Source organism: Trichomycterus rosablanca, chromosome 8, assembly GCF_030014385.1.
Source record: "Trichomycterus rosablanca isolate fTriRos1 chromosome 8, fTriRos1.hap1, whole genome shotgun sequence".
NCBI classification, from domain to species: Eukaryota; Metazoa; Chordata; class Actinopteri; order Siluriformes; family Trichomycteridae; genus Trichomycterus; species Trichomycterus rosablanca.
Window position 1 is genome coordinate 38,506,591 of NC_085995.1, and position 25,055 is coordinate 38,531,645.

Below are 25,055 nucleotides of genomic sequence, written 5' to 3' on the forward strand. Positions count from 1 at the left end.
TGAAGCCCTGTGATGGTTTGGCTCCCTGTCCAGGGTGTTCCTCAGCGCTCAGCGTTTCCCGGTGGAACCGTGCTGCGTTCGGAAACGCCGACATGCCCGCGTGTGCGGAGTCGATCTACCCCTGGGTTTGATTCCATACAGAATGGACCATTTTATTTGTATTTTTACGTCAGCATAAGTGCTGAATTATTGATTCGTTGGTTGTTGGGTAAACGTGAACATACTCAGTTGGTGCATAGTGTCATTAAATTCGTCATTTTTATAGAAATCACGTCCTTGTGAACGCAGCCCGTTTCGCGAGCCTTAATCCAGAATCCACGGCCTCGAATCCTCACATTAAAGCGCCGCTCCGGACTGATTTGAAGGCTGTCGGTGCCGTCGTTCTGTTCGTCGGTTCACATCGTATTTAAAGAACACTAGCAGGTTATCTCTGCTCATGTTACACTAAAGCGTGTTTTCCCTTCCAGCAGAGGAGAGTGAAAACACCGCCGTCCATTTTTTGTTACTTGTAGAACGTTGCCCGTTTCGGCCTGCGTCACATCAGGGTTGTTAAAGCGTTCCGCCCTGATGATAATTAAACGTGTGTCTGCGCCGGAGGGTCTCGGCTAATCGGTTCCACATCGAGGAGCGCTCTCATCTGAATCTGAATCTGGCTGCGCTCCGTGTTGGGTTATTTATATATATATTTTTTATGTATGCATTTCCTAATGTTTCTGAGAAGAAAGATCTTATTTTTATATGTACATTGTTGCATTTTTTTGTAAGTATTTTATACTTTTTATTATTGTTTTGAAAACAAGAGTATTATGTAAATATAGTTCTCTAGAAACGAGTCTTGTGTGGCTTCTTTTTTTTTGAACGTGTGGTTTTGTCGAGGGCGTGTGTAAACTATCAGTGTTTGGTTGCAAGTGCACAATGTTTTGTTTTTTTTGCTCCAAGAATGAGCCACACATCATTGATTTCACACACAAACTACACCGATCAGACATAACATTATGACCACCTTCCTAATATTGTGTTGGTCCCCCTTTTGCAGCCCAAACAGCCCTGTAACTGTGATGCACCGTGTATTCTGACACCTTTCTATCAGAACCAGCATTATGACCCTGTCGCCGGTTTACCACTGTTCCTTCCTTGGACCACGTTTGATAGATACTGACCACTGCAGTAGACACCCCACAAGAGCTGCAGTGTTGTAGAAGCTCTGACCCAGTCGTCTAGCCATCACAATATGGCCCTCGTCAAACTCGCTCAGATCCTCACGCTCGCCCATTTTTCCTGCTTCTAACATCAACTTTGAGGATAAAATGTTCACTTGCTGCTTAATGCAGTGGTGTTCAAAAAAAATAGCAGTCCAACACCATTAACTTGATAAATCACTGCAAAAAATTCACTTAAAAGTGTAGTAGAGTAATGAAAACAAAACAAACCCAACAATTAGGACATGCATCCCACTCATTCTGAGTAATTGAAGCATTGATTGAAAGGGGGTTGTTCAAAATAATAGCAGTGAGGAGTTCAATTGGTGAAGTCATTCATTCTGCAGAAGAACGTGTGTCCATTCTGGCCCTTATTTAATTTAGGAGGGTGGCAAATGTTGCACAGGTTGGTCATAGCACATTTCCTTCTGAAATACTGGGTAAAATGGGTTGTTCCAGACATTGTTCTGATGAACAGCGTACTTTGATTAAAAAGTTGATTGTAGAGGGAAAAAACATACAGAGAAGTGCAGCAAATTATAGGCTGCTCAGCTAAAATGCCTTAAAGTGACAACCAAAACCTGAAAGACGCAGAAGGAAGCGTGGAACTACTGTTCGAATGGATCAGAGAATAGCCAGAATGGCAAAGGTTCAGCCAGTGATCACCACCAGAAAGATCAAGGAACATCTGAAGTTACCAGTGAGTACAGAAGTGAAGCCAATTTACCAGCAAGAACTCCTGCAAAGTCTCGTTGTTAAGATAAAGACGTCCTGAATGGGTTCAAATTTGCCAAGGAACACATTGACTGGTCCAAAGAGAAACGGCTCAACATTTGTGGACTGATGAAAGCAAAATTGTTCTATTTGGGTCAAGTGGCCGTAGACAGTATGTCAGACGCCCCTCGAGCACTGAATTCAAGCCACAGTACACTGTGAAGACAGTAAAGCATGGTGGTACAAAATGATGATATGGGGATGTTTATCATACCGTGGTGTTACGCCTATTTATCACATACGAGGGATCATGGATCAGTTTAAATATATCAGAATACTTGAGGAGATCATGTTGCCCTATGTCGAAGAAGAAATGTCCTTAAAATGGGTGTTTCAACATGACAATGACCCAAAACATCTTGGTTACAGACAAAAAAGATTGAGGTAATAGAGTGACCAGCACAATCCCCTGACCTCAATCCCAGAGAGAACTTGTGTTCTGACGTCTGAAACACGTTTTTTTGAGGCAAAACCCAAAATTGCAGAAGAACTGTGGAATGTCGTCTAATCATCCTGGACTGGAAATACCTGTTCAGAGGTGCCAGAAGTTGGTCGACTCCATGCAACACAGATCTCAGAAACAATTGTTATGCCACTGAATATTAGTTCAGTAATTTAAAGTAAAGTGAAACCTCAAACATTTTTTCATGTTATAGATACATTTTTTTAGTTTTTAAAGAAAAATGCTGCACTGCTATTTTTTTGATCAGCCTAATATTTATTTTTCTTAACTTTCTGTAAAGGATGAACACAAACTGGCTACATTTAGTTAATGTTTTGATTTAGAATTGAAAGTGGAGTATTTTCAGTGCGTTTGCATTTATGGAAATAAAAGTTATTATAATGATTTTGTGCTTTATTCACTTTTTTAAAGTCACTGCTATTTTTTTGAACACTACTGTATATCCCCCCCACTAACAGGTGCCGTGATGAAGAGATAATCAGTGTTATTCACTTCACCTGTCAGTGGTCATAATGTTATGTCTGGTCGGTGTATATGGCGACAGTTTTGGGAGGGCCCGGAGACCGGGAAGCTGTGCAGAGCGAGGTCCACGGACACGTGGCTTGATAAGAGAGCTCTGACCTCTGACACTTTTATCCAAATCGACTTACAGTATACAGTCTATGCAAATGAGGGTTGATGACCTCGCTCAAGGGCCCAACAGTGGCAATCTGGCAGGGATGGGGTTTAAACCAGCGACCTTTTGATTACTAGTCCAGTACCTTAACCGATTTGCGCATGAATTGGAATGCAGATGTGAGCCAGGCCTGTTTCTCTTTACACATACTGACTTACCTTACATTGACTGACTGACTGGGTGCAAATTCCCACATGCCTGATCCAAAATATCGTATAAAACCTTTCCAGGCGAGTGGAGGCTGTTATGGCTGCACAGGGTGGTCAGCTCAATATTAATGACAAGCTCCTTGAGGTCAAGTCTGTGTGGTGCTGCACAACAGGAAGCCCGTGTTGTGTTTTCTGATGAGTGCTAAAAGTGTGTGTGTGTGTGTGTGTGTGTGTGTGTGTGTGTGTGTGTGTGTGTGTGTGTGTGTGTGTGTGTGTGTGTGTGTGTGTGTGTGTGTGTGTGTTTTTAGACCTCTGTAGTCTGTTTGTACTTCCTCTTCATGGCTCTTCGGTGTCTGTGTGTGAGCCGTGTGTTTGTGCATGCTCAGCTCTGAGCACCACCCACACAGGGATGAGCTATGATCAGTCCAGGAAGGATTATATCTATATAAATATTTACTAGCTGGCCTCTCATCAGGTTGTGCAGGAGGTTTCGATGCTCAGATCATCTGTGCGCGTCTGATTGAACCATGCAGGATCATGTGGTGTGTGTCGCCGCTGTCACCGTGCTCGGAGTGCTGGAGCAAGGTAGGAAAGTACCGTTACTATCAACCGAACCCTGCGTTAGGGATGTTGATTCATTTAAAATCGTCCAAAAACTCTATTCTGTCCACTTTAATACTTTAAGCTACATTTGCTGTTAGACACTAAACTTTTAGAGGAAGCTTCATTCATTCTGATCATATTTCACACTGGTCCTCGGCTGGTGTGACCTGTGAGATGTCCACCACACATCACGTGGTTTAAGTGGTCAGATCACAGAACTTTTTATTATTACTGTTTTTATTATCATTATTATTATTATTTAATTATTTTAACTATTATTACTGTTTTTATAATAATAATAATGATTATTATTACTATTAGTATTGTTATTATTATTATTATAATTAATAATAATAATTTTATTAATATTAAAAAATAAAATTAAATAAAATAGCTAATAATCATATTTTTATTATTGTTAATATTTATAAATTTTGAATTGCTGTTATTATTAATTATCCTTATTATTTTGATTATAATTGTTATTACTGTTATTATTATTATTATTATTATGAATATTATTACCATTATTATTATTATAATTATTATTACATTATTATTATTATTATTATTATCGTTATTAATACCGTTATGATTATTAATATTATTATTATTATTATTATTATTACAGTTATGATGATTTATTATTATTATTATTATTACTGTTATGATTATTATTATTATTATTACCGTTATGATGATTAATAATATTATTATTATTATTTTTATTATTATTATTATTTTTATTATTATTATTATTACCGTTATGATGATGATGATTATTATTATTATTATAATTATTATTATTACCGTTATGATTATTATTACTATTATTATTTTTATTATTATTATTATTTATTTTTTTATTATTAATATTATTATTATTATTATTACCGTTATGATTATTATTATTATTATTATTATTATTATTATTAATCACTGTGGATTTGGCTGATTTACAAACATCTTGTAAAACCCAGTCACACAGAACAAGTAAGAGTCGTTGTACAGTAGTCATTGTTCATGATCATGTTAAGAGTCAGTTCTGACCCCAACAGTGTTTTCATTATTGACTAAACCGAGCTGTAAACAGTGCAGCGCTTCATGCTTCAGATATCTGATCGGTTCCAGGACTTGCTCCAGATGTTTCTTGTAAACAGTCGAATATAGCGCTCGTTCTCACTCAAGAGAACGTCTCGCTTGTAAGGGTGAAAGTGGATTCACTTGTGCAATTAGGGGTGTGAAAACTTTCATCTCATTTGTGGCTTGTTCTGACTTGAGAGAACACAATTTTTTATAGATCAACAGCGGCGGTGGGATCAGATTCATGCGTTATTTAAAATCAAATCTGATGCAATTAAATCAAGGCCATAATTATAACATACACTATATTGCCAAAAGTATTCGCTCGTCTGCCTTCACACGCATATGAACTTGAGTGACTTCCATTCTTAATCCATAGGGTTTAATATGATGTCGGCCACCCTTTGCAGCTATAACAGCTTCAACTCTACTGGGAAGGCTTTCCACAAGGTTTAGGAGTGTGTTTATGGGAATGTTTGACCATTCTTCCAGAAGCGCATTTGAGAGGTCAGACACTGATGTAGGACGAGAAGGCCTGGCTCGCAGTCTCCGCTCTAATTCATCCCAAAGGTGTTCTATCAGGTTGAGGTCAGGACTCTGTGCAGGCCAGTCAGGTTCTTCCACACCAAACTCGCTCACAATGCAGTCAGACGAGTACCGTTCTCCTGGCAACCGCCAAACCCAGACTCGTCCACTGGATTCCAGACTGAGAAGCGTCACTCCACTGCTTGGATGCAGCTGCTCGGTTATGGAAACCCGTTCCATGAAGCTCTACACACTGTTCTTGAGCTAATCTGAAGGCAACATGAGGTTTGCAGATCTGTAGCGATCGACTCTGCAGAAAGTTGGCGACCTCTGCGCACTATGTTCCTCAGCATCCGCTGACCCGCTCTGTCATTTTACATTTTGCGCTTCGTGGCTGAGTTGCTGTCGTTCCCAGTCGCTTCCACTTTGTTATAATAGCACTGACAGTCGTCTGTGGAATATTTAGTAGTGAGGAAATTTCACGACTGGACTTGTTGCACAGGTGGCATCACGGTACCACGCTGGAATTCACTGAGCTCCTGAGTGCGACCCATTCTTTCACTAATGTGTGTAGAAGCAGTCTGCATGCCTAGGTGCTTGCTTTTATACACCTGTGGCCATGGAAGTGATTGGAACACCTGAATGTAATAATTTGGATGTGTGAGTGAATACTTTTGGCAATATAGTGTATATCTGGGGAATTTGCTCAGAATGAATCCCCGATATACAAACATATTTCACTCACTAGCTTTGTGTCAGTTGTTGAAGGGACACTTATTATTGCAACACTGTTCCACCAGAGATTCACTTCAGCTAAGTCTTAATAACAGCTCTGACCTGCACGTAAAGCTTACGTTACCGTCAGTGTGTCATTTTCTGCTGGAATAATAATTGTGGAAATACAGTAAATAACATTTTGCTAAATAGTGTCAGTAATATAAAGTAGTTCAAACATTTTTGGTGAAAACAGGCCCGGAAAGTCGTCTGTTATCTGGAAAGTTAGCTAGCTGCACATTCACACAGTGGCCAACGACAGTCGCAAGAGTATTAGTGGGTTATTCTGCTAGTGCACCATCGCGGGGATTTCAGCCCTGCTATTGGTTAGCTGGGCGTCCCCTCGCAACCACAATTGGGAGTGCTTGCAGAAGACAAAATTGGCCACCAGTCTGCTGGGTGGACTAAAAAGTGGACTAATAAGAGGGCGGGGTCTATGACACTGTGTAAGGACTCTGGTTAGTAGCCCGAGGCGCCTGTACAGAAGTGGACGAACAACACTGTGGCGCAGGAATCCACAGAAGTACGGGTGAATTAGAGGGGGGTCAGTGGATTCCTCAGGCGTGACCGGGTCCCCAGCAGTGGAAGAATAATTAGCTACAATAAATTGGTAGAAAAAGGGAGAAAATACATAAATAAAATAGTTAAATCATGTCAATGATTTAACTACATCACTCCCCTTAAATTTGGTCCCCTCTATGTTTAAGTCATGGTTATGAATTGCCTTGAATTAAATATAAAACCAGTTTGGATGGGGATTGGAGTATGGCTACTTTCTCAGAGCAGGGTGCTGTATGAGATGTTTTTTTACGCTACATTAATGGTTTACAATATCTCACTGTATGTGCTGCATCATTTACATATTGCTACGTGTTAAAGAATTACAGCTCTGTGTCCTCTGTGACTGACTGGTTTAACTGGTAGAGTGGGAGCTGTTTGTGCTATGTGCTATATATTATATACTGGGACCAGCATTATTTGCTGGTGCTGCACCACAATATCGTTCTTTATTATTATTATTAAAACATTATATTATAGTATTTATTAGATGAATATGTATCGTTAGCGCTGATCGATATGATGCTGGATCAGTATTGCGATAAATTACATTTTCAGCATTTAACAGATTCTTATCCAAAGTGACTTACAGTCTAAACAATTTAGGGTTAAGGGCCTTGCTCAAGGGCCCAACTGTGGCAACCTGGCAGTGGTGGGGTTTGAACCATCAACCTTCTGCTTAAGGCTACAATTTGCCAATTTTGTGATACTTGGGGGGTCGTCGGTTCTTCAGCGCATCCAAGCTGCATTGGTACATACATTACCAAGTAGCTCCTTAGATAACAAAACAAAACACACACACACGCACACGCACACACACACACACACACACACACACACACACGCCTGTTGGAGATGGAGTTGGGGCGCTCGGGTGGTACAGGCCCACCACTGCTGAGAACCGGGTTCGAATCTCAGCCAGATGGGCGTCTACACAAACACGATTGGCTAAGGAAAGCGGGAGGGCGGTGACCTCTCCAGGGTGTTCATCCCAGTGGAACCGAAGCCACAGTGACCCTGATGAGCAGACAGAGTAGTGCATTACTATCTGTGAATCAATCATCATTAGTGCAGTTCCTCGACCAGCCAGCAGAGGCCGCAGTGGCAGCAGTGATTAGACGCAGAGACAGTCGATCTCCGTGTCGGTGGCCTAGCGCAGCGGTCCCCAACCTTTTTTGCACCACGGACCGGTTTCATGTAAGATGAAACTTCACGGACCAGCGGGGGAGGGAGGATTTCAAATACTGTAGAATAACTATAGAGTGGAAAATCTGTGTGAATCCTGAGCTTTTTTCACTGCAACGAGACGATGCTCCCACCTAGTGGTGACTGGTGGCAATAACATCAGAAGAGTTGTAAATTGAATTGCTCATGTAGCAATCTGTAATTATTTGTTCTCGGCCCGGTAATAAATGACCCATGGACCGGTACTGGTCTACAGCCCCCGGTGGTTGGGAACCACTGCACTAGCGCATTACACCGCTGCATGACCTGAAGCACCTTCATCATGTTTATTTTTAGTAACAGATCTAGAGCAAATGGTCAAAAATATGAATTATTAGAAATTATTTATGCTTCATCACCCACTCCTAATTCGAAGTAGTTTTAATAACCCAACACACCTGCCGCATGACTGATTTATTAACGTTCTTATGTTTTTTGTCAGCGTACTTTTCCCTGCAGGTGATCAACGCCAGGCGCAAGTTCTCGGTCTCTCCTCCGGCCACTACAGGACCCCCCGATTTCGAGAGGGTCTTCCGAGCACAGTAAGGTTTCACACCCACGTGCCTACAACTAAGGATGACATATAGACCAAGTTACACAAGAATGACATGGTGGCTCAGTGGGTAGCACTGTCGCCTCATAGCAAGAAGGTCCTGGGTTCGATCCCCTGGTGGGACGCATGTTCTCCCCGTGTCTGCATAAGTTTCCTCCCACAGACCAAAAACATGTGAACTGGAGATACAAAATTGTCCATGACTGTGTTTGATATAAACTTGTGAACTGATGAATCTTGTGTAATGAGTAACTACCGTTCCTGTCATGAATGTAACCAAAGTGTAAAACATGATGTTAAAATCCTAATAAATAAACAGACAAGACAACACACGAGTAGTTTTAACCTACCTCACAGCCATAAAAAAATAAATACAGTATAAAAAAGCCCAAATTATAAAGACAAGATAAAATGAACAGACAGAAACATAATACCTTAATGTAACATACAAGTTAAACATGGCATTAAAAACTCAAATAAATAAATAAATCTGCAGTGTTCGATCTGTTATTTGTATTTAACAGGGGCCCCCACAGGACGTGTATATGATTAATGTAGGACGTTACATGTCTTGTTTTCAGGGTGAACTGTTCTGAATATTTCCCCCTGTTTGTGATCACACTTTGGGTGGCCGGACTTTTCTTCAGCCAAGGTGAGCAAACAAACATGCTCGAGGTCACACGTATCTTAGCATCTCAGATTTGCATACAAACAATAACTCGTGTGTGGAATGCAAAATGTTACTTTTAATAAGATGTATGTAATGTGTCATGTGGCCTGTATGTTCTACATGTCCTGTATGTTCTGCATGTCCTGTATGTTCTACATGTGCTGTATGTTCTACATGTCCTGTATGTTCTGCATGTCCTGTATGTTCTACATGTCCTGTATGTTCTGCATGTGCTGTATGTTCTACATGTCCTGTATGTTCTACATGTCCTGTATGTTCTGCATGTCCTGTATGTTCTACATGTCCTGTATGTTCTGCATGTGCTGTATGTTCTGCATGTGCTGTATGTTCTGCATGTGCTGTATGTTCTGCATGTCCTGTATGTTCTGCATGTCCTGTATATACTGCATGTCCTGTATGTTCTGCATGTCCTGTATGTTCTGCATGTTCTGTATATACTGCATGTCCTGTATGTTCTGCATGTCCTGTATATACTGCATGTCCTGTATGTTGTATGTTCTGCATGTCCTGTATATACTGCATGTCCTGTATGTTCTACATGTCCTGTATATACTGCATGTCCTGTATGTTCTGCATGTCCTGTATGTTCTGCATGTCCTGTATGTTCTGCATGTCCTGTATATACTGCATGTCCTGTATATACTGCATGTCCTGTATGTTCTACATGTCCTTTATGTTCTGCATGTCCTGTATGTTCTGCATGTGCTGTATGTTCTGCATGTGCTGTATGTTCTGCATGTGCTGTATGTTCTGCATGTCCTGTATGTTCTGCATGTTCTGTATATACTGCATGTCCTGTATGTTCTGCATGTCCTGTATATACTGCATGTCCTGTATGTTGTATGTTCTGCATGTCCTGTATATACTGCATGTCCTGTATGTTCTACATGTCCTGTATATACTGCATGTCCTGTATGTTCTGCATGTCCTGTATGTTCTGCATGTCCTGTATGTTCTGCATGTCCTGTATATACTGCATGTCCTGTATATACTGCATGTCCTGTATGTTCTACATGTCCTTTATGTTCTGCATGTCCTGTATGTTCTGCATGTCCTGTATGTTCTGCATGTCCTGTATGTTCTACATGTCCTGTGTGTTCTGCATGTGCTGTTTGTTCTGCATGTCCTGTATGTTCTGCATGTCCTGTATATACTGCATGTCCTGTATGTTCTGCATGTCCTGTATGTCCTGTATGTTCTGCATGTTCTGTATATACTGCATGTCCTGTATGTTCTGCATGTCCTGTATGTCCTGTATGTTCTGCATGTTCTGTATATACTGCATGTCCTGTATGTTCTGCATGTCCTGTATATACTGCATGTCCTGTATGTTCTGCATGTCCTGTATATACTGCATGTCCTGTATGTTCTGCATGTCCTGTATGTTCTGCATGTCCTGCATGTCCTGTATGTTCTGCATGTTCTGTATATACTGCATGTCCTGTATGTTCTGCATGTCCTGTATATACTGCATGTCCTGTATGTTCTGCATGTCCTGTATATACTGCATGTCCTGTATGTTCTGCATGTCCTGTATGTTCTGCATGTCCTGTATATACTGCATGTCCTGTATGTTCTGCATGTCCTGTATGTTCTGCATGTCCTGTATGTTCTGCATGTCCTGTATATACTGCATGTCCTGTATGTTCTACATGTCCTGTATATACTGCATGTCCTGTATGTTCTGCATGTCCTGTATGTTCTGCATGTCCTGTATGTTCTGCATGTCCTGTATGTTCTGCATGTCCTGTATATACTGCATGTCCTGTATGTTCTGCATGTCCTGTATGTTCTGCATGTCCTGTATATACTGCATGTCCTGTATGTTCTGCATGTCCTGTATGTTCTGCATGTCCTGTATATACTGCATGTCCTGTATGTTCTGCATGTCCTGTATGTTCTGCATGTTCTGTATATACTGCATGTCCTGTATATACTGCATGTCCTGTATGTTCTGCATGTCCTGTATGTTCTGCATGTCCTGTATGTTGTACATGTCCTGTATATACTGCATGTCCTGTATATACTGCATGTCCTGTATATACTGCATGTCCTGTATGTTCTACATGTCCTGTATGTTCTGCATGTTCTGTATATACTGCATGTCCTGTATATACTGCATGTCCTGTATATAATAATAATAATAATAATAGAATTTTATTTATAAGCGCCTTTCAGGATACACAAGGACACTTTACACATCAAAGAAATTAAAAGAGAACAACAGAAAAGGTATAAAACGAGTAATAAAACATAAGAAAGTAAATAGTACTACTGCAAATATTGAGAATAAAAACAAATTAAAAACAAGTATTCAATAAAACTAAGAATTATGGAAAGCAGTTCTAAAGAGATAAGTTTTTAATTGCTTCTTAAAAATTGTCAAGGAGGAACATGAGCGGAGATAAAGGGGGATGGTGTTCCATAACTTTGGGCCAACAACACTAAACGCTCTTTCACCGTACATGCGCAGCTTGACAGGAGGTACAGAGAGCAAGCTGGCATCAGCAGACCGGAGCGAGCGTGAAGGACAGTATCTGGTCAGCAGAACAGAGAGATAGTCAGGAGCCAGACCATGCAGGGACTTGAATACTAAGAGGAGTATTTTGTAGTTTATGCGATATTGGACTGGAAGCCAGTGCAGATCTTTTAGTATAGGAGTGATGTGTTGCCAAGAGCTTGTATGTGTGAGAACTCTTGCTGCAGAATTCTGAACATACTGAAGCTTCTTCAGACTACGGGAAGGAAGCCCGATTAATACAGAGTTACAGTAGTCCAACCTGGATGTGATGAAAGCATGTATGAGGGTTTCAGCTACAGAGTTAGGAAGAGAAGGACGTAGTCTGGCAATATTTTTTAGGTGGAAAAAGGCTATTTTAGTTACGTTGTTTATATGAGCCTCCAAGGTAAGTGTGGAGTCCAGTATAACACCAAGATTGCGGACCTGGGCCACAGAGGACGTAATGAACCCTGGGATAGATATTGTTGGTTGACCAATCTTCTTAAATGTAGAAGGTGATGCAATAAGAATGGCTTCAGATTTGTTGTATATACTGCATGTCCTGTATGTTCTGCATGTCCTGTATGTTCTGCATGTCCTGTATATACTGCATGTCCTGTATGTTCTGCATGTCCTGTATGTTCTGCATGTCCTGTATATACTGCATGTCCTGTATGTTCTGCATGTCCTGTATGTTCTGCATGTCCTGTATGTTCTGCATGTCCTGTATGTTCTGCATGTTCTGTATATACTGCATGTCCTGTATATACTGCATGTCCTGTATATACTGCATGTCCTGTATGTTCTACATGTCCTTTATGTTCTGCATGTCCTGTATATACTGCATGTCCTGTATGTTCTGCATGTTCTGTATATACTGCATGTCCTGTATATACTGCATGTCCTGTATATACTGCATGTCCTGTATATACTGCATGTCCTGTATGTTCTACATGTCCTTTATGTTCTGCATGTCCTGTATATACTGCATGTCCTGTATGTTCTGCATGTCCTGTATGTTCTGCTTGTTCTGTCTATACTGCATGTCCTGTATGTTCTACATGTCCTTTATGTTCTACATGTCCTGTATATACTGTTTGTTATATGTGTTTAGTATATACAGTTTGTATGGTAGAATGTGTAATTTGTGTACTGTATATACAGTAGATTGTGTGTGCAGTGTGTGTAGATTGTGTGTGCAGTGTGTAGACTGTGTAGATAGTGCAGTGTGTGCAGATTGTGTAGATAGTGTATACAGTGTAGATTATGTATACAGTGCAGATTGTGCGTCTGTTTCCCTGTGACAGCACTTTATAAACCACAGATGATGAGATTAAAGGCGCTGAACTGTTTGAGAAAAGTCTCTTGACGTCTACTATCTTAATAAAAACTCTCTTCTCTTCTCTTCTGCAAAATTAAGATACAGACTAAATTTAAAACCATCTTTAATGCAGTACACTATATGGTCAAAAGTATTTGGACACCTGAACATGAACTTGTTCGACACTGAACTTTAGAAACAAATGGTATTAAAACAGGGTGACCTCTGTGTGATCTTTTCAGCTAGAACAACATCTGCTCCTCTTAGAAGGCTTCTCACAAGACTTTAAAGTCAAAACATAGTAGCATGTGTATGGCTGGGCACTGATGCTGGTCAAAAAAGCCTCAGTTGATGTTCCAGTTCATTCTAAAGCTATTCATTTACAACATTATTAGTCCACAGTTTCAAAATAGCAAGAACAAAAATATAATAAAATGTTAGCATTTTGTACAACAGATTATATGTTGGTACACTTAAAAAAAAAACAGGTTGGGGTATGTGTGGATGGTTTGGGGATGGTATTGGTGCATGCATGGTTAGGTTGGGGCATGTGGTGAGGGTGAGGCATTGTGACTTGTGTATTTTTAATTATTATTAAATTGTTGAATGTTGGAGTGTGTTGTTACTGTTATTATTATTATTATTATTATTACTGTTATTATTATATCTATTAATATAATAATTGTTGTTGTTATTATTATCATTGTTAATATTTACAGTATTAAATCCTAAACTTCCTGGCAGGAACAAAAATGGAAACAAAATTATAAATGGACAAATAGAAACAAGGAAAAAATTACTTAAACAAAACACCGATCATAAATAACACAATCATGTGTATAAAGTGGCGTAAAACTCAAATAAATAAAAAATAAATTTACAGAATTATTATTATTATTATTATTATCATCATCATGACTATTATTTACAGTATCATTATTATTATCATTTACAGTATTATTATTATTATTATTATATTATTATTATTATCATCATTACTATTATTTACAGTATGATTATGATTATTATCATTATTAGTATTATTATCATTATTATTACTGTTAATATTATTATTATTATTATATTATTATTATTATATTATTATTATTATTATTATTATATTATTATTATTATATTATTATTATTATTATCATTATTATTATTATTATATTTTTATTATTATATTATTATTATATTATTATTATGTTATTATTATTATTATCATTATTATTATTATAATTATTATATTATTTACAGTATTATTATTATGATTATAATAATAATTATTATTGAAACTCCTGCAGGTGTCTCTGCGCTCCTCGGGCTGCTCTACCTTTATGGACGATATCAATATTTTCATGCCTATTCCAAATCTGCACAAGGAAGGTGAGAGGTGCCCTCTACACCCGTCCTGTACCCTTCACACATTCAGCTCTTCATTACTCAGGACCCCCCCCCCCCCCCCCCCCCCCCACCTCTTCTAAATGCTTCTTTTTAATATTTATTTTTGTCATTTTATTTTAAATTCCTTTTTCTGTCCTTTTTATTAGTTACTAATTATTAGTTTTGGCTTGTTCTTTAATTTTCTTTAGAATTTTTCCTTTAAGTTTATAAAGAATTTATTCTTAATTTCACTTTACATCCCTTCACTTCTCTTCATTTTTTTCACCTTAAGTTCCTTCCTCACTCTTCTTTTATAATTTTGCTTCTTGTTCTTTTTTTTGTGTTTTTCATTTCCTTTCTTTTTGCATTAAATTTAAAGTTCACACTTGTTCTGTGTCCAGATGTCCGTTACTAAATGTGCTCGGTGTGATTTCTCTTTCTGTACAGACTGGCTCCCCTGTATTTTTCGGCTAAGGTGCAGTGGGTGCTGATCGGCCTGTCGGGCCTCGGCGTGTTCTGCTCTCTGTGTCGGCTGTATCTGGGAGTGGATCTGTACGTTGCTGTGTGGGAGGTGCTGGGCCTCAATCAGCTGGAATAACCGAATCCTGAAGCGGCGCAGCCAGCAGTACTAGCAGCTACGTCTGGCGTTTACAAGCTTCCTGTCATGTCACGTTTAGCAGGACTGGAAACGACGTCCTGTCCATCACTGTTTGGAGCTGTGAGCAAACTAATTTATTGTAGGAGGAATTTAATAAAGGGGATAAACACGCACCACTCTTGTTTCTTTACTTGTTTGCTAACCTGTTAGTGATTGTGAAACATGACTTGCAGAACCAATAATCAACAACCCGCCCACCAGTATGATAGTATCAGGTTTATATAGAAGCTACAGGATCCGGTGTGGTTACATTGTGCTCACTGCAGCGTTGCAAATCTCTATCTCAATCATCTGAGCACAGAAATAATCAGGTCATGATGACTAATAGAGGCTTACAGTTTAATATACCAGTGTTACCAGAGTTGTTTCCCCACTGTGTGATGGTCCATCCTAGATGCCTCTGAGCCCAGAGAAGTTGACGCTGCTTCTGGACATGGTTAACATAAGGCTTCTTTTTTGCACAGTAAAGTTTTAAGTATCATTTGTGCAGTAACTCTGTATTGTAGAGCTTGATAAAGGTTTGATAAACTAATCCCTCACCTATGTGCTTATATCAGCTAGTGTTGAGTGGAGGTTCTTGATGTGGCGCCGTCTGAGGGATGGAAGATCACGAGCATTCAGATTAAGCTCGCACCCTCGACCTTTACACACTGAAATTCCTCCTGATTCCTTGAATGGTTTAATGATATTATTTACTGTAGAGGGAGAAATATGCAAATCCCTTCCAATCTTTCTTTGAGGTTCATTGTTTTTAAACATTTCAATCATTTTCTCACACATTTGTGGACAAACTGGATCCTCTGATCATCTTTACTCATCAGAGACTCTCAGCCTTTCCTGGATGCTGCTTTTGTACCAAACCATGATTACAATCACCTGTTGACATCACCTGTTTAAAATCACATCATTATTTAGTTCTTTCACCTCATTACTAGCCCTAAATTGCCCCCGTCCCAACGTATTTTGGAATGTGTTGCAGGCCTGAAATGCAGGAATGGATGTTTATTAATAAATGAAATATCTCAGGTTCATCCTGTCTGACATCAAATAAAAGTCAAAGTCAATGTAAGGAACATCACAATTTTATTTTATTTGCATTTTCCATACTGTCCCAACTTTTTCTGATTTGGGGTTGTAGTAACACACACACTTAACTATTCAGAATGTGTTTTGGTCAAATCTCAAACTTTGTTTCATATTTAGAAGGTTTCTAAGTGGAAGATGGTTGTATATGAGTAACAGGACTGAGTTTTTAACATAAAATTAATAAATGCATGAAATATAGCAGCATGGAGAACATGCTAAAAGCACGAGAACACTGGACACAGTATTTAAGAAAAAAATATTTTTAAAATAAGATGAATCTTCTCAGTTACAATATTATCAAACATTCTAAAAATACTATTTTTCAGTGTTATAGTGGGTTTTTATTAACGTTTTAAATTATAAAGCCTACATTTGCAAGAGCAGTAAAAGTGTTTTTTAAAAAATGCAGTTCATTTTCATATACATTTATTAATATTTTATACCACTAGAGAGCGCCAGTGTTTCGTGCTGTTAGTGGTTTTACTCTTACTGCAGCTCAGTCATTTTCTACCCAGTACCCACTCATATGGACACCAGAACATGCCAAATTTTACAGACAGGAATGGAAGGTAAAGTTCAAACCCAGGTCCTCAAGATCCTGATCCTGGTGCCGTGTGGCACACACAATGTGAGTCAAGTTATTTTCTGACATACAGTGTATCACAAAAGTGAGTACACCCCTCACATTTCTGCAAATATTTTATTATATCTTTTCATGGGACAACACTATAGAAATAAAACTTGGATATAACTTAGAGTAGTCAGTGTACAACTTGTATAGCAGTGTAGATTTACTGTCTTCTGAAAATAACTCAACACACAGCCATTAATGTCTAAATAGCTGGCAACATAAGTGAGTACACCCCACAGTGAACATGTCCAAATTGTGCCAAAAGTGTCAATATTTTGTGTGACCACCATTATTATCCAGCACTGCCTTAACCCTCCTGGGCATGGAATTCACCAGAGCTGCACAGGTTGCTACTGGAATCCTCTTCCAATCCTCCATGATGACATCACGGAGCTGGTGGATGTTAGACACCTTGAACTCCTCCACCTTCCACATGAGGATGCGCCACAGGTGCTCAATTGGGTTTAGTCCATCACCTTTACCTTCAGCTTCCTCAGCAAGGCAGTTGTCATCTTGGAGGTTGTGTTTGGGGTCGTTATCCTGTTGGAAAACTGCCATGAGGCCCAGTTTTCGAAGGGAGGGGATCATGCTCTGTTTCAGAATGTCACAGTACATGTTGGAATTCATGTTTCCCTCAATGAACTGCAGCTCCCCAGTGCCAGCAACACTCATGCAGCCCAAGACCATGATGCTACCACCACCATGCTTGACTGTAGGCAAGATACAGTTGTCTTGGTACTTCTCACCAGGGCGCCGCCACACATGCTGGACACCATCTGAGCCAAACAAGTTTATCTTGGTCTCGTCAGACCACAGGGCATTCCAGTAATCCATGTTCTTGGACTGCTTGTTTTCAGCAAACTGTTAGTGAACTTTCTCGTGCGTCAGCTTCCTTCTGGGATGACGACCAAGCAGACCGAGTTGATGCAGTGTGCGGCGTATGGTCTGAGCACTGACAGGCTGACCTCCCACGTCTTCAACCTCTGCAGCAATGCTGGCAGCACTCATGTGTCTATTTTTTAAAGCCAACCTCTGGATATGACGCCGAACACGTGGACTCAACTTCTTTGGTCGACCCTGGCGAAGCCTGTTCCGAGTGGAACCTGTCCTGGAAAACCGCTGTATGACCTTGGCCACCATGCTGTAGCTCAGTTTCAGGGTGTTAGCAATCTTCTTATAGCCCAGGCCATCTTTGTGGAGAGCAACAATTCTATTTCTCACATCCTCAGAGAGTTCTTTGCCATGAGGTGCCATGTTGAATATCCAGTGGCCAGTATGAGAGAATTGTACCCAAAACACCAAATTTAACAGCCCTGCTCCTCATTTATACCTGGGACCTTGACACATGACACCAGGGAGGGACAACGACACATTTGGGCACAATTTGGACATGTTCACTGTGGGGTGTACTCACTTATGTTGCCAGCTATTTAGACATTAATGGCTGTGTGTTGAGTTATTTTCAGAAGACAGTAAATCTACACTGCTATACAAGCTGTACACTGACTACTCTAAGTTATATCCAAGTTTCATGTCTATAGTGTTGTCTCATGAAAAGATATAATGAAATATTTGCAGAAATGTGAGGGGTGTACTCACTTTTGTGATACACTGTATGTGTCCTAAGAATAAATAAATATAAATAAAGGAATGGATTAAGAAGCTCATTATTTCCAGTAGCTCGTCCTGGTTTGATGTTTCCACATCTTGTGCTGGTATGTGCTGTAGATCTGAGAGGGTTTGTGTATAAAATGAGGTTGAAGGATGGTGGAACATCTGAGTGTTTTTAAGAGCTTCCACATGACCTAACAGGAGGAAAGAAACACCCTGGTCATGTTGAACCTGATCCCAAAACTTGATTAAAAATAATCCAATCTAACAAAACAGACTTTGATTGTTAACCTTCTTGTAGCGTTAACGAAAAACATGGTTTTGTTTTTGATGTTGCTGTATTTTTTGCTGTTTTCATTTAAATTGTAATTGTTAGATCAGTCTTTCAGATGTTAATTATATTTCATTTATTACTTTCAGCTTTGTTTGTCCGGGTCCTTTCTCTGTGGAGTTTGCATGTTCTCTCCGTGTCTGCGCGGCTTTCTTCCGGGTGCTCCGGTTTCCCCCCCACAGTCCAAAGACATGAAGTGAGGGTGTGTGTGTGTGTATGTGTGTATGTGTGTCTGCACTGCGATGGACTGGCACCCTGTCCAGGGTGTTACTGTGTGCCTTGCGCCCATTGAAAAGCTGGGATAGGTTCCAGCACCCCCATGACCTTAATTGGATAAGCGGTTAAGTGAGTGAGTGAGTGAGTGTAATAATAATTATTATTGAAACTCCTGTAGGTGTCTCAGCGCTCCTCGGGCTGCTCTACCTTTATGGACGATATCAATATTTTGGTAGGTGGAAGGTGAGCGATGCCCTCTACACCCGTCCTGTACCCTTCACACATTCAGCTCTTCATTACTCAGATCCCCCCTCCCACTCACCTCTTCTAAACCTTTTTATTGATAATTATTGTTATTGTTTTATTTCTTTTCTTCTGTTCCTTTTTTCTGTACTTGTTATTAGTTACTCTTTTTTTGGCTTATTCTTGAATTTTCTGCTTAAATTTATAAAGAATTTATTCTTAATTTCACTTAAAAAATTGTTTTTTAATTGGAGACACTGAATTGTTTGACATTAAACTTGTGAACTGATGAACCTTGTGTGTAATGAGTAACTACCGTTCCTGTCATGAATGTAACCAAAGTGTGAAACATGACGTTAAAATCCTAATAAACAAACAAACAAGTGTTACTGAATACAATTGAACAACTGAGGGTTAAGGGCCTTTCTCAGGGGCCCAACAGTAGAAACTTGGCAGTGGTGGGGCTTGAACTGGCAACCTTCTTTATTATTGTAATTATTATTACAGCACCTACCGCTGCATCTACGATCACCATGGCAACAGCGTTTATTTATGAACTGGAATAAACAGCAGCCTGCAGGTAATGAAGGACTCGGTTATTAACGTCTACATTATTCAATCATTCCCACCTCTCTTCTTTATACCTGATGGATTTTGCTCAGTCTAGTGTTGGTTTCCAGATTTGCTGTCATGACTGAATGACCTGGTCAGGATGTGGAGGATCTGAACTGATGTACTGCTGGTAAAACAGTGAGAGAACGGACCGGACACATCCAGGTGAGTACTGATCTATAAACTCTACATGTTAAAGAGGATCAGTCACGTTTAGCTATTATTTATATGATCATAAAAGGTTGTAAAACTGGACCAGTGATGTCACTGTATGTGGTGCTATAAGTTTGGAATTGCATGATTTGATTTGTCAGTCTGGAGGCCCAAGGGTGGCACAGTGGTGAAGTTTGCTGGTCAGCGGTGCTATTGGCCAGTCAGACGTCTGCATGATTGGATGGACTGTCCATTTTATCAGCTCCACTTACCATATAGAAGCACTTCGTAGTTCTACAATTACTGACTGTAGTCCATCTTTTTCTCTACATGCTTTGTTAGCCCCCTTTCACCCTGTTCTTCAATGGTCAGGACCCCCACAGGACCCCCACAGAGCAGGTATTATTTAGGTGGTGGATCATTCTCAGCACTGCAGTGACACTGACATGGTGGTGGTGTGTTAGTGTGTGTTGTGCTGGTATGAGTGGATCAGACACAGCGGCACTGCTGGAGTTTTTAAATACCGTGTCCACTCACTGTCCACTCTATTAGACACTCCTACCTAGCGGGTCCAGCTTGTATATGTAAAGTCAGAGACGATCGCTCATCTATTGCTGCTGTTTGAGTCGGTCATCTTCTAGACCTTCATCAGTGGTCACAGGACGCTGCCCACCGGTGGCTGATGGCTGGATATTTTTGGTTGGTGGACTATTCTCAGTCCAGCAGTGACAGTGAGGTGTTGAAAAACTCCAGCAGCGCTGCTGTGTCTGATCCACTCATACCAGCACAACACACACTAACACACCACCACCATGTCAGTGTCACTGCAGTGCTGAGAATGATCCACCACCTAAATAATACCTGCTCTGTGGTGGTCCTGTGGGGGTCCTGACCATTGAAGAACAGGGTGAAAGGGGGCTAACAAAGCATGTAGAGAAACAGATGGACTACAGTCAGTAATTGTAGAACTACAAAGTGCTTCTATATGGTAAGTGGAGCTGATAAAATGGACAGTGAGGAGGAGGTTTTAATGTTATGGCTGATCGGTGTATCAGTGCACTCTCAGTGCTGGTCCCAAGACTGGATGATAATAGGAAGATTGCTTCAGGAAGGGCATTATTCATTATTAGTTATAAATACCAGTTTGTCTTATGTGTTAAGTACAAATTGAATTATAAGTTAATGATAAATATTAATATTAATTCAGTTAATAATAAATATTAACTAAATAATCAGGAATATAAATAAGTGATATTAACTAAATAATCAGGAATATAAATAATTGATATTAACATATTAAACTGAGCACTTTTTGGTTTTATTTTTATAGCAACAGCACCAGGACTGAACCTCAGCATCACTTCACCTGTATAAATAACGTATGGATCAGTGTGAAAACGCTCTGAACATGCCGCTCTGTAACATGACCGATATCTGGAACCCCAAGAAGCCTCCCGTGCGGCAGGTCGCCACCCTGTCCTCACTGTATAACCTCGACCTGAACTCCCGCTCCTTAGAGCTCGGCCTTCAGGCCGGCCCCCCGACCCTCAAGCTCGGAAATCACTCCATGCTCTTTAAAAACGGCCGGTGGAGATGTGCCGAGTGCGCTGAGAAGATTCGGTTACGGTCCAGAATTGACGGGTTGCGCAGAAGGCTGAAGGACCTGGAGGAGGAGAACAACATGCTGAAGCTGCGTCTGGAGGTTCTGAAGGACATGATGGTCGATGTGATGGTGGATAAGATCATACTGGAGAGGGAGCTCAGTTCTCACTGGTGCAGACAAACCATGCCAGGACGTTCATCACGCTAAGATTTTATTGTGTTGGTCATCCGAGAGCGTCTGAAACTGGACATAGCAGTAAAGCCAGTAAACACATTTACACCAGTTTAACTGAAGTAACTAAAATGTGCTGTGTTTTTGTTTTGGCTGCTCCCGTATTTAGGCGTCACCACAGTGGATCTGGTCCGTACACCAGACTTGCTACCAGGTTGATGCAACCATCCCTGTTTAACCAGGCTTGGGACCAGCACTAAGAGTGCACTGATACGTTCACCCACAATGGGTGGGTCCAGTTCCACCTGGAAACACTGGGTACAAGGCAGGAACACCCTGGACTGGGTGTCCATCCATCGCAAGGCTTTGACCATCCTCCATCTATCCAGACTGCTGTTGAGCTAGACCAGTAACAGACCACTGCACCACCCAAGCACCCTGTTAAGGCTTTATCATAGTCGTAACCCGAGGTAGTCCTAATCGTAGTCCTTAATTAATTTGAATATCAGTTTAAATTAGCTCAGCTTTATTTTTTTTTCTTTAAAAATACTTAAAAAGTCTTTGTTTTAAAATAAAAATGAATAATAATGATAATATAAAAATAATATAAATAATAACACTAATAGTAATAATAATAAAACTAGTAAAAATAATCATATTAACAATAATAAAAGAAGATGATGATGATTATTATTAGTAATAATAAAAATACTAACACTAATAATAATAACAATAATAATAATACTAATAATAATAACAACAACAACAACAAAACAACAACAACAACAATAATAATACCATAAATAATAATGACAGTAATAATAATAATAATAATAATAATAATGACAATAATAATAATAATAAAAATAAATATTGTTATTATTATTATTACTATTACTACTACTACTACTACTAATATTATTGTTGGTTTGGAGGTTACAAAATACTGACCCATATTTAGATGTAGAGGACTTACATCCTGTTTTTGAGCTCAGAGGATGTTGAAGTGTTTGTTAGCCTTGACTGCATTAGCATGCTAAGATAAATGTTTACAACAGGCCGGTCTCCACGTACGCCGCCTGTCCTGCTGCTCCGCTGACGGGTCTGACGCAGGTCGTCGTCTAATCTGTTCTACAGACAGCGTTCAGCTTTCAGATATTAACGGACGTCCTCAAGAGGAAAGAAAAGTTTGAAGACACTAAAGGAATGTTATTCGCTCTGAAGCTAAGCTAACTGAAGGCTTCTTCAACAGCTGAAGACAAACGATTTTGTGATTAAATTACTGAAACACATACAGTATTCAGCCAAAAGTTTGTGGACACCTTCAAATTATGGAGCTCTGGTGTTTTAGCCACACCCATTTTTAGCATGTGTATTAAATCAAGTATATTTATCTGTGTAACACCACACGACGGCGGAGACAGTAAACTAAATCAAACTAAACTCAAACTAGGACACACATCTGCACCACCATATCCAGGCCTACATCTTCCTCTTTAATATTTACATTCTTATATTCATACCTATATGTATATATCGGTTATAATCTATATTATAATTATCTATCTACATTATGATTATTATCATCTGTATATTACTACTATTGTATTCATTCATACCCATCATTTATACATAAAATACATATCATATATACAGTGTATCACAAAAGTGAGTACACCCCTCACATTTCTGCAGATATTTAAGTATATCTTTTCATGGGACAACACTGACAAAATGACACTTTGACACAATGAAAAGTAGTCTGTGTGCAGCTTATATAACAGTGTAAATTTATTCTTCCCTCAAAATAACTCAATATACAGCCATTAATGTCTAAACCACCGGCAACAAAAGTGAGTACACCCCTTAGTGAAAGTTCCTGAAGTGTCAATATTTTGTGTGGCCACCATTATTTCCCAGAACTGCCTTAACTCTCCTGGGCATGGAGTTTACCAGAGCTTCACAGGTTGCCACTGGAATGCTTTTCCACTCCTCCATGACGACATCACGGAGCTGGCGGATATTCGAGACTTTGCGCTCCTCCACCTTCCGCTTGAGGATGCCCCAAAGATGTTCTATTGGGTTTAGGTCTGGAGACATGCTTGGCCAGTCCATCACCTTTACCCTCAGCCTCTTCAATAAAGCAGTGGTCGTCTTAGAGGTGTGTTTGGGGTCATTATCATGCTGGAACACTGCCCTGCGACCCAGTTTCCGGAGGGAGGGGATCATGCTCTGCTTCAGTATTTCACAGTACATATTGGAGTTCATGTGTCCCTCAATGAAATGTAACTCCCCAACACCTGCTGCACTCATGCAGCCCCAGACCATGGCATTCCCACCACCATGCTTGACTGTAGGCATGACACACTTATCTTTGTACTCCTCACCTGATTGCCGCCACACATGCTTGAGACCATCTGAACCAAACAAATTAATCTTGGTCTCATCAGACCATAGGACATGGTTCCAGTAATCCATGTCCTTTGTTGACATGTCTTCAGCAAACTGTTTGAGGGCTTTCTTGTGTAGAGACTTCAGAAGAGGCTTCCTTCTGGGGTGACAGCCATGCAGACCAATTTGATGTAGTGTGCGGCGTATGGTCTGAGCACTGACAGGCTGACCCCCCACCTTTTCAATCTCTGCAGCAATGCTGACAGCACTCCTGCGCCTATCTTTCAAAGACAGCAGTTGGATGTGACGCTGAGCACGTGCACTCAGCTTCTTTGGACGACCAACGCGAGGTCTGTTCTGAGTGGACCCTGCTCTTTTAAAACGCTGGATGATCTTGGCCACTGTGCTGCAGCTCAGTTTCAGGGTGTTGGCAATCTTCTTGAAGCCTTGGCCATCTTCATGTAGTGCAACAATTCGTCTTTTAAGATCCTCAGAGAGTTCTTTGCCATGAGGTGCCATGTTGGAACTTTCAGTGACCAGTATGAGAGAGTGTGAGAGCTGAACTACTAAATTGAACACACCTGCTCCCTATGCACACCTGAGACCTAGTAACACTAACAAATCACATGACATTTTGGAGGGAAAATGACAAGCAGTGCTCAATTTGGACATTTAGGGGTGTAGTCTCTTAGGGGTGTACTCACTTTTGTTGCCGGTGGTTTAGACATTAATGGCTGTATATTGAGTTATTTTGAGGGAAGAATAAATTTACACTGTTATATAAGCTGCACACAGACTACTTTTCATTGTGTCAAAGTGTCATTTTGTCGGTGTTGTCCCATGAAAAGATATACTTAAATATCTGCAGAAATG

At 40.0% G+C, this 25,055-nt stretch overlaps 2 protein-coding genes across 2 annotated transcripts; both read left to right on the forward strand.

The window, feature by feature from the left end:
• Positions 1-3,766: 3,766 nt before the first annotated feature.
• On the forward strand, positions 3,767-15,247 carry ltc4s (leukotriene C4 synthase). Its single transcript, XM_063000162.1, has 5 exons — positions 3,767-3,846; positions 8,471-8,570; positions 9,163-9,233; positions 14,398-14,479; positions 14,924-15,247. The coding sequence occupies exons 1-5, from the start codon at positions 3,789-3,791 to the stop codon at positions 15,072-15,074; spliced, it is 462 nt and encodes a 153-aa protein (XP_062856232.1). The 5' UTR covers positions 3,767-3,788; the 3' UTR covers positions 15,075-15,247.
• A 4,617-nt stretch (positions 15,248-19,864) lies between these two features.
• LOC134319148 (protein chibby homolog 1-like) lies at positions 19,865-21,923 on the forward strand. The gene is made up of 2 exons (XM_063000163.1): positions 19,865-20,029; positions 21,348-21,923. Exon 2 carries the CDS (start codon positions 21,399-21,401, stop codon positions 21,825-21,827), a length of 429 nt encoding a protein of 142 aa, XP_062856233.1. The 5' UTR covers positions 19,865-20,029; positions 21,348-21,398; the 3' UTR covers positions 21,828-21,923.
• Positions 21,924-25,055: the final 3,132 nt, after the last annotated feature.

What these genes read in the sequence shown, in the direction of transcription:
- ltc4s (XM_063000162.1), top strand. Translation starts at nt 3,789, where the DNA reads ATGCAGGATCATGTGGTGTGTGTCGCCGCTGTCACCGTGCTCGGAGTG. An exon ending in GAGAGGGTCTTCCGAGCACA is followed by an intron (nt 8,571 to 9,162) that starts GTAAGGTTTCAC and finishes TCTTGTTTTCAG; the next exon opens with GGTGAACTGTTCTGAATATT. An exon ending in CGGACTTTTCTTCAGCCAAG is followed by an intron (nt 9,234 to 14,397) that starts GTGAGCAAACAA and finishes AAACTCCTGCAG; the next exon opens with GTGTCTCTGCGCTCCTCGGG.
- LOC134319148 (XM_063000163.1), top strand. Translation starts at nt 21,399, where the DNA reads ATGGATCAGTGTGAAAACGCTCTGAACATGCCGCTCTGTAACATGACC.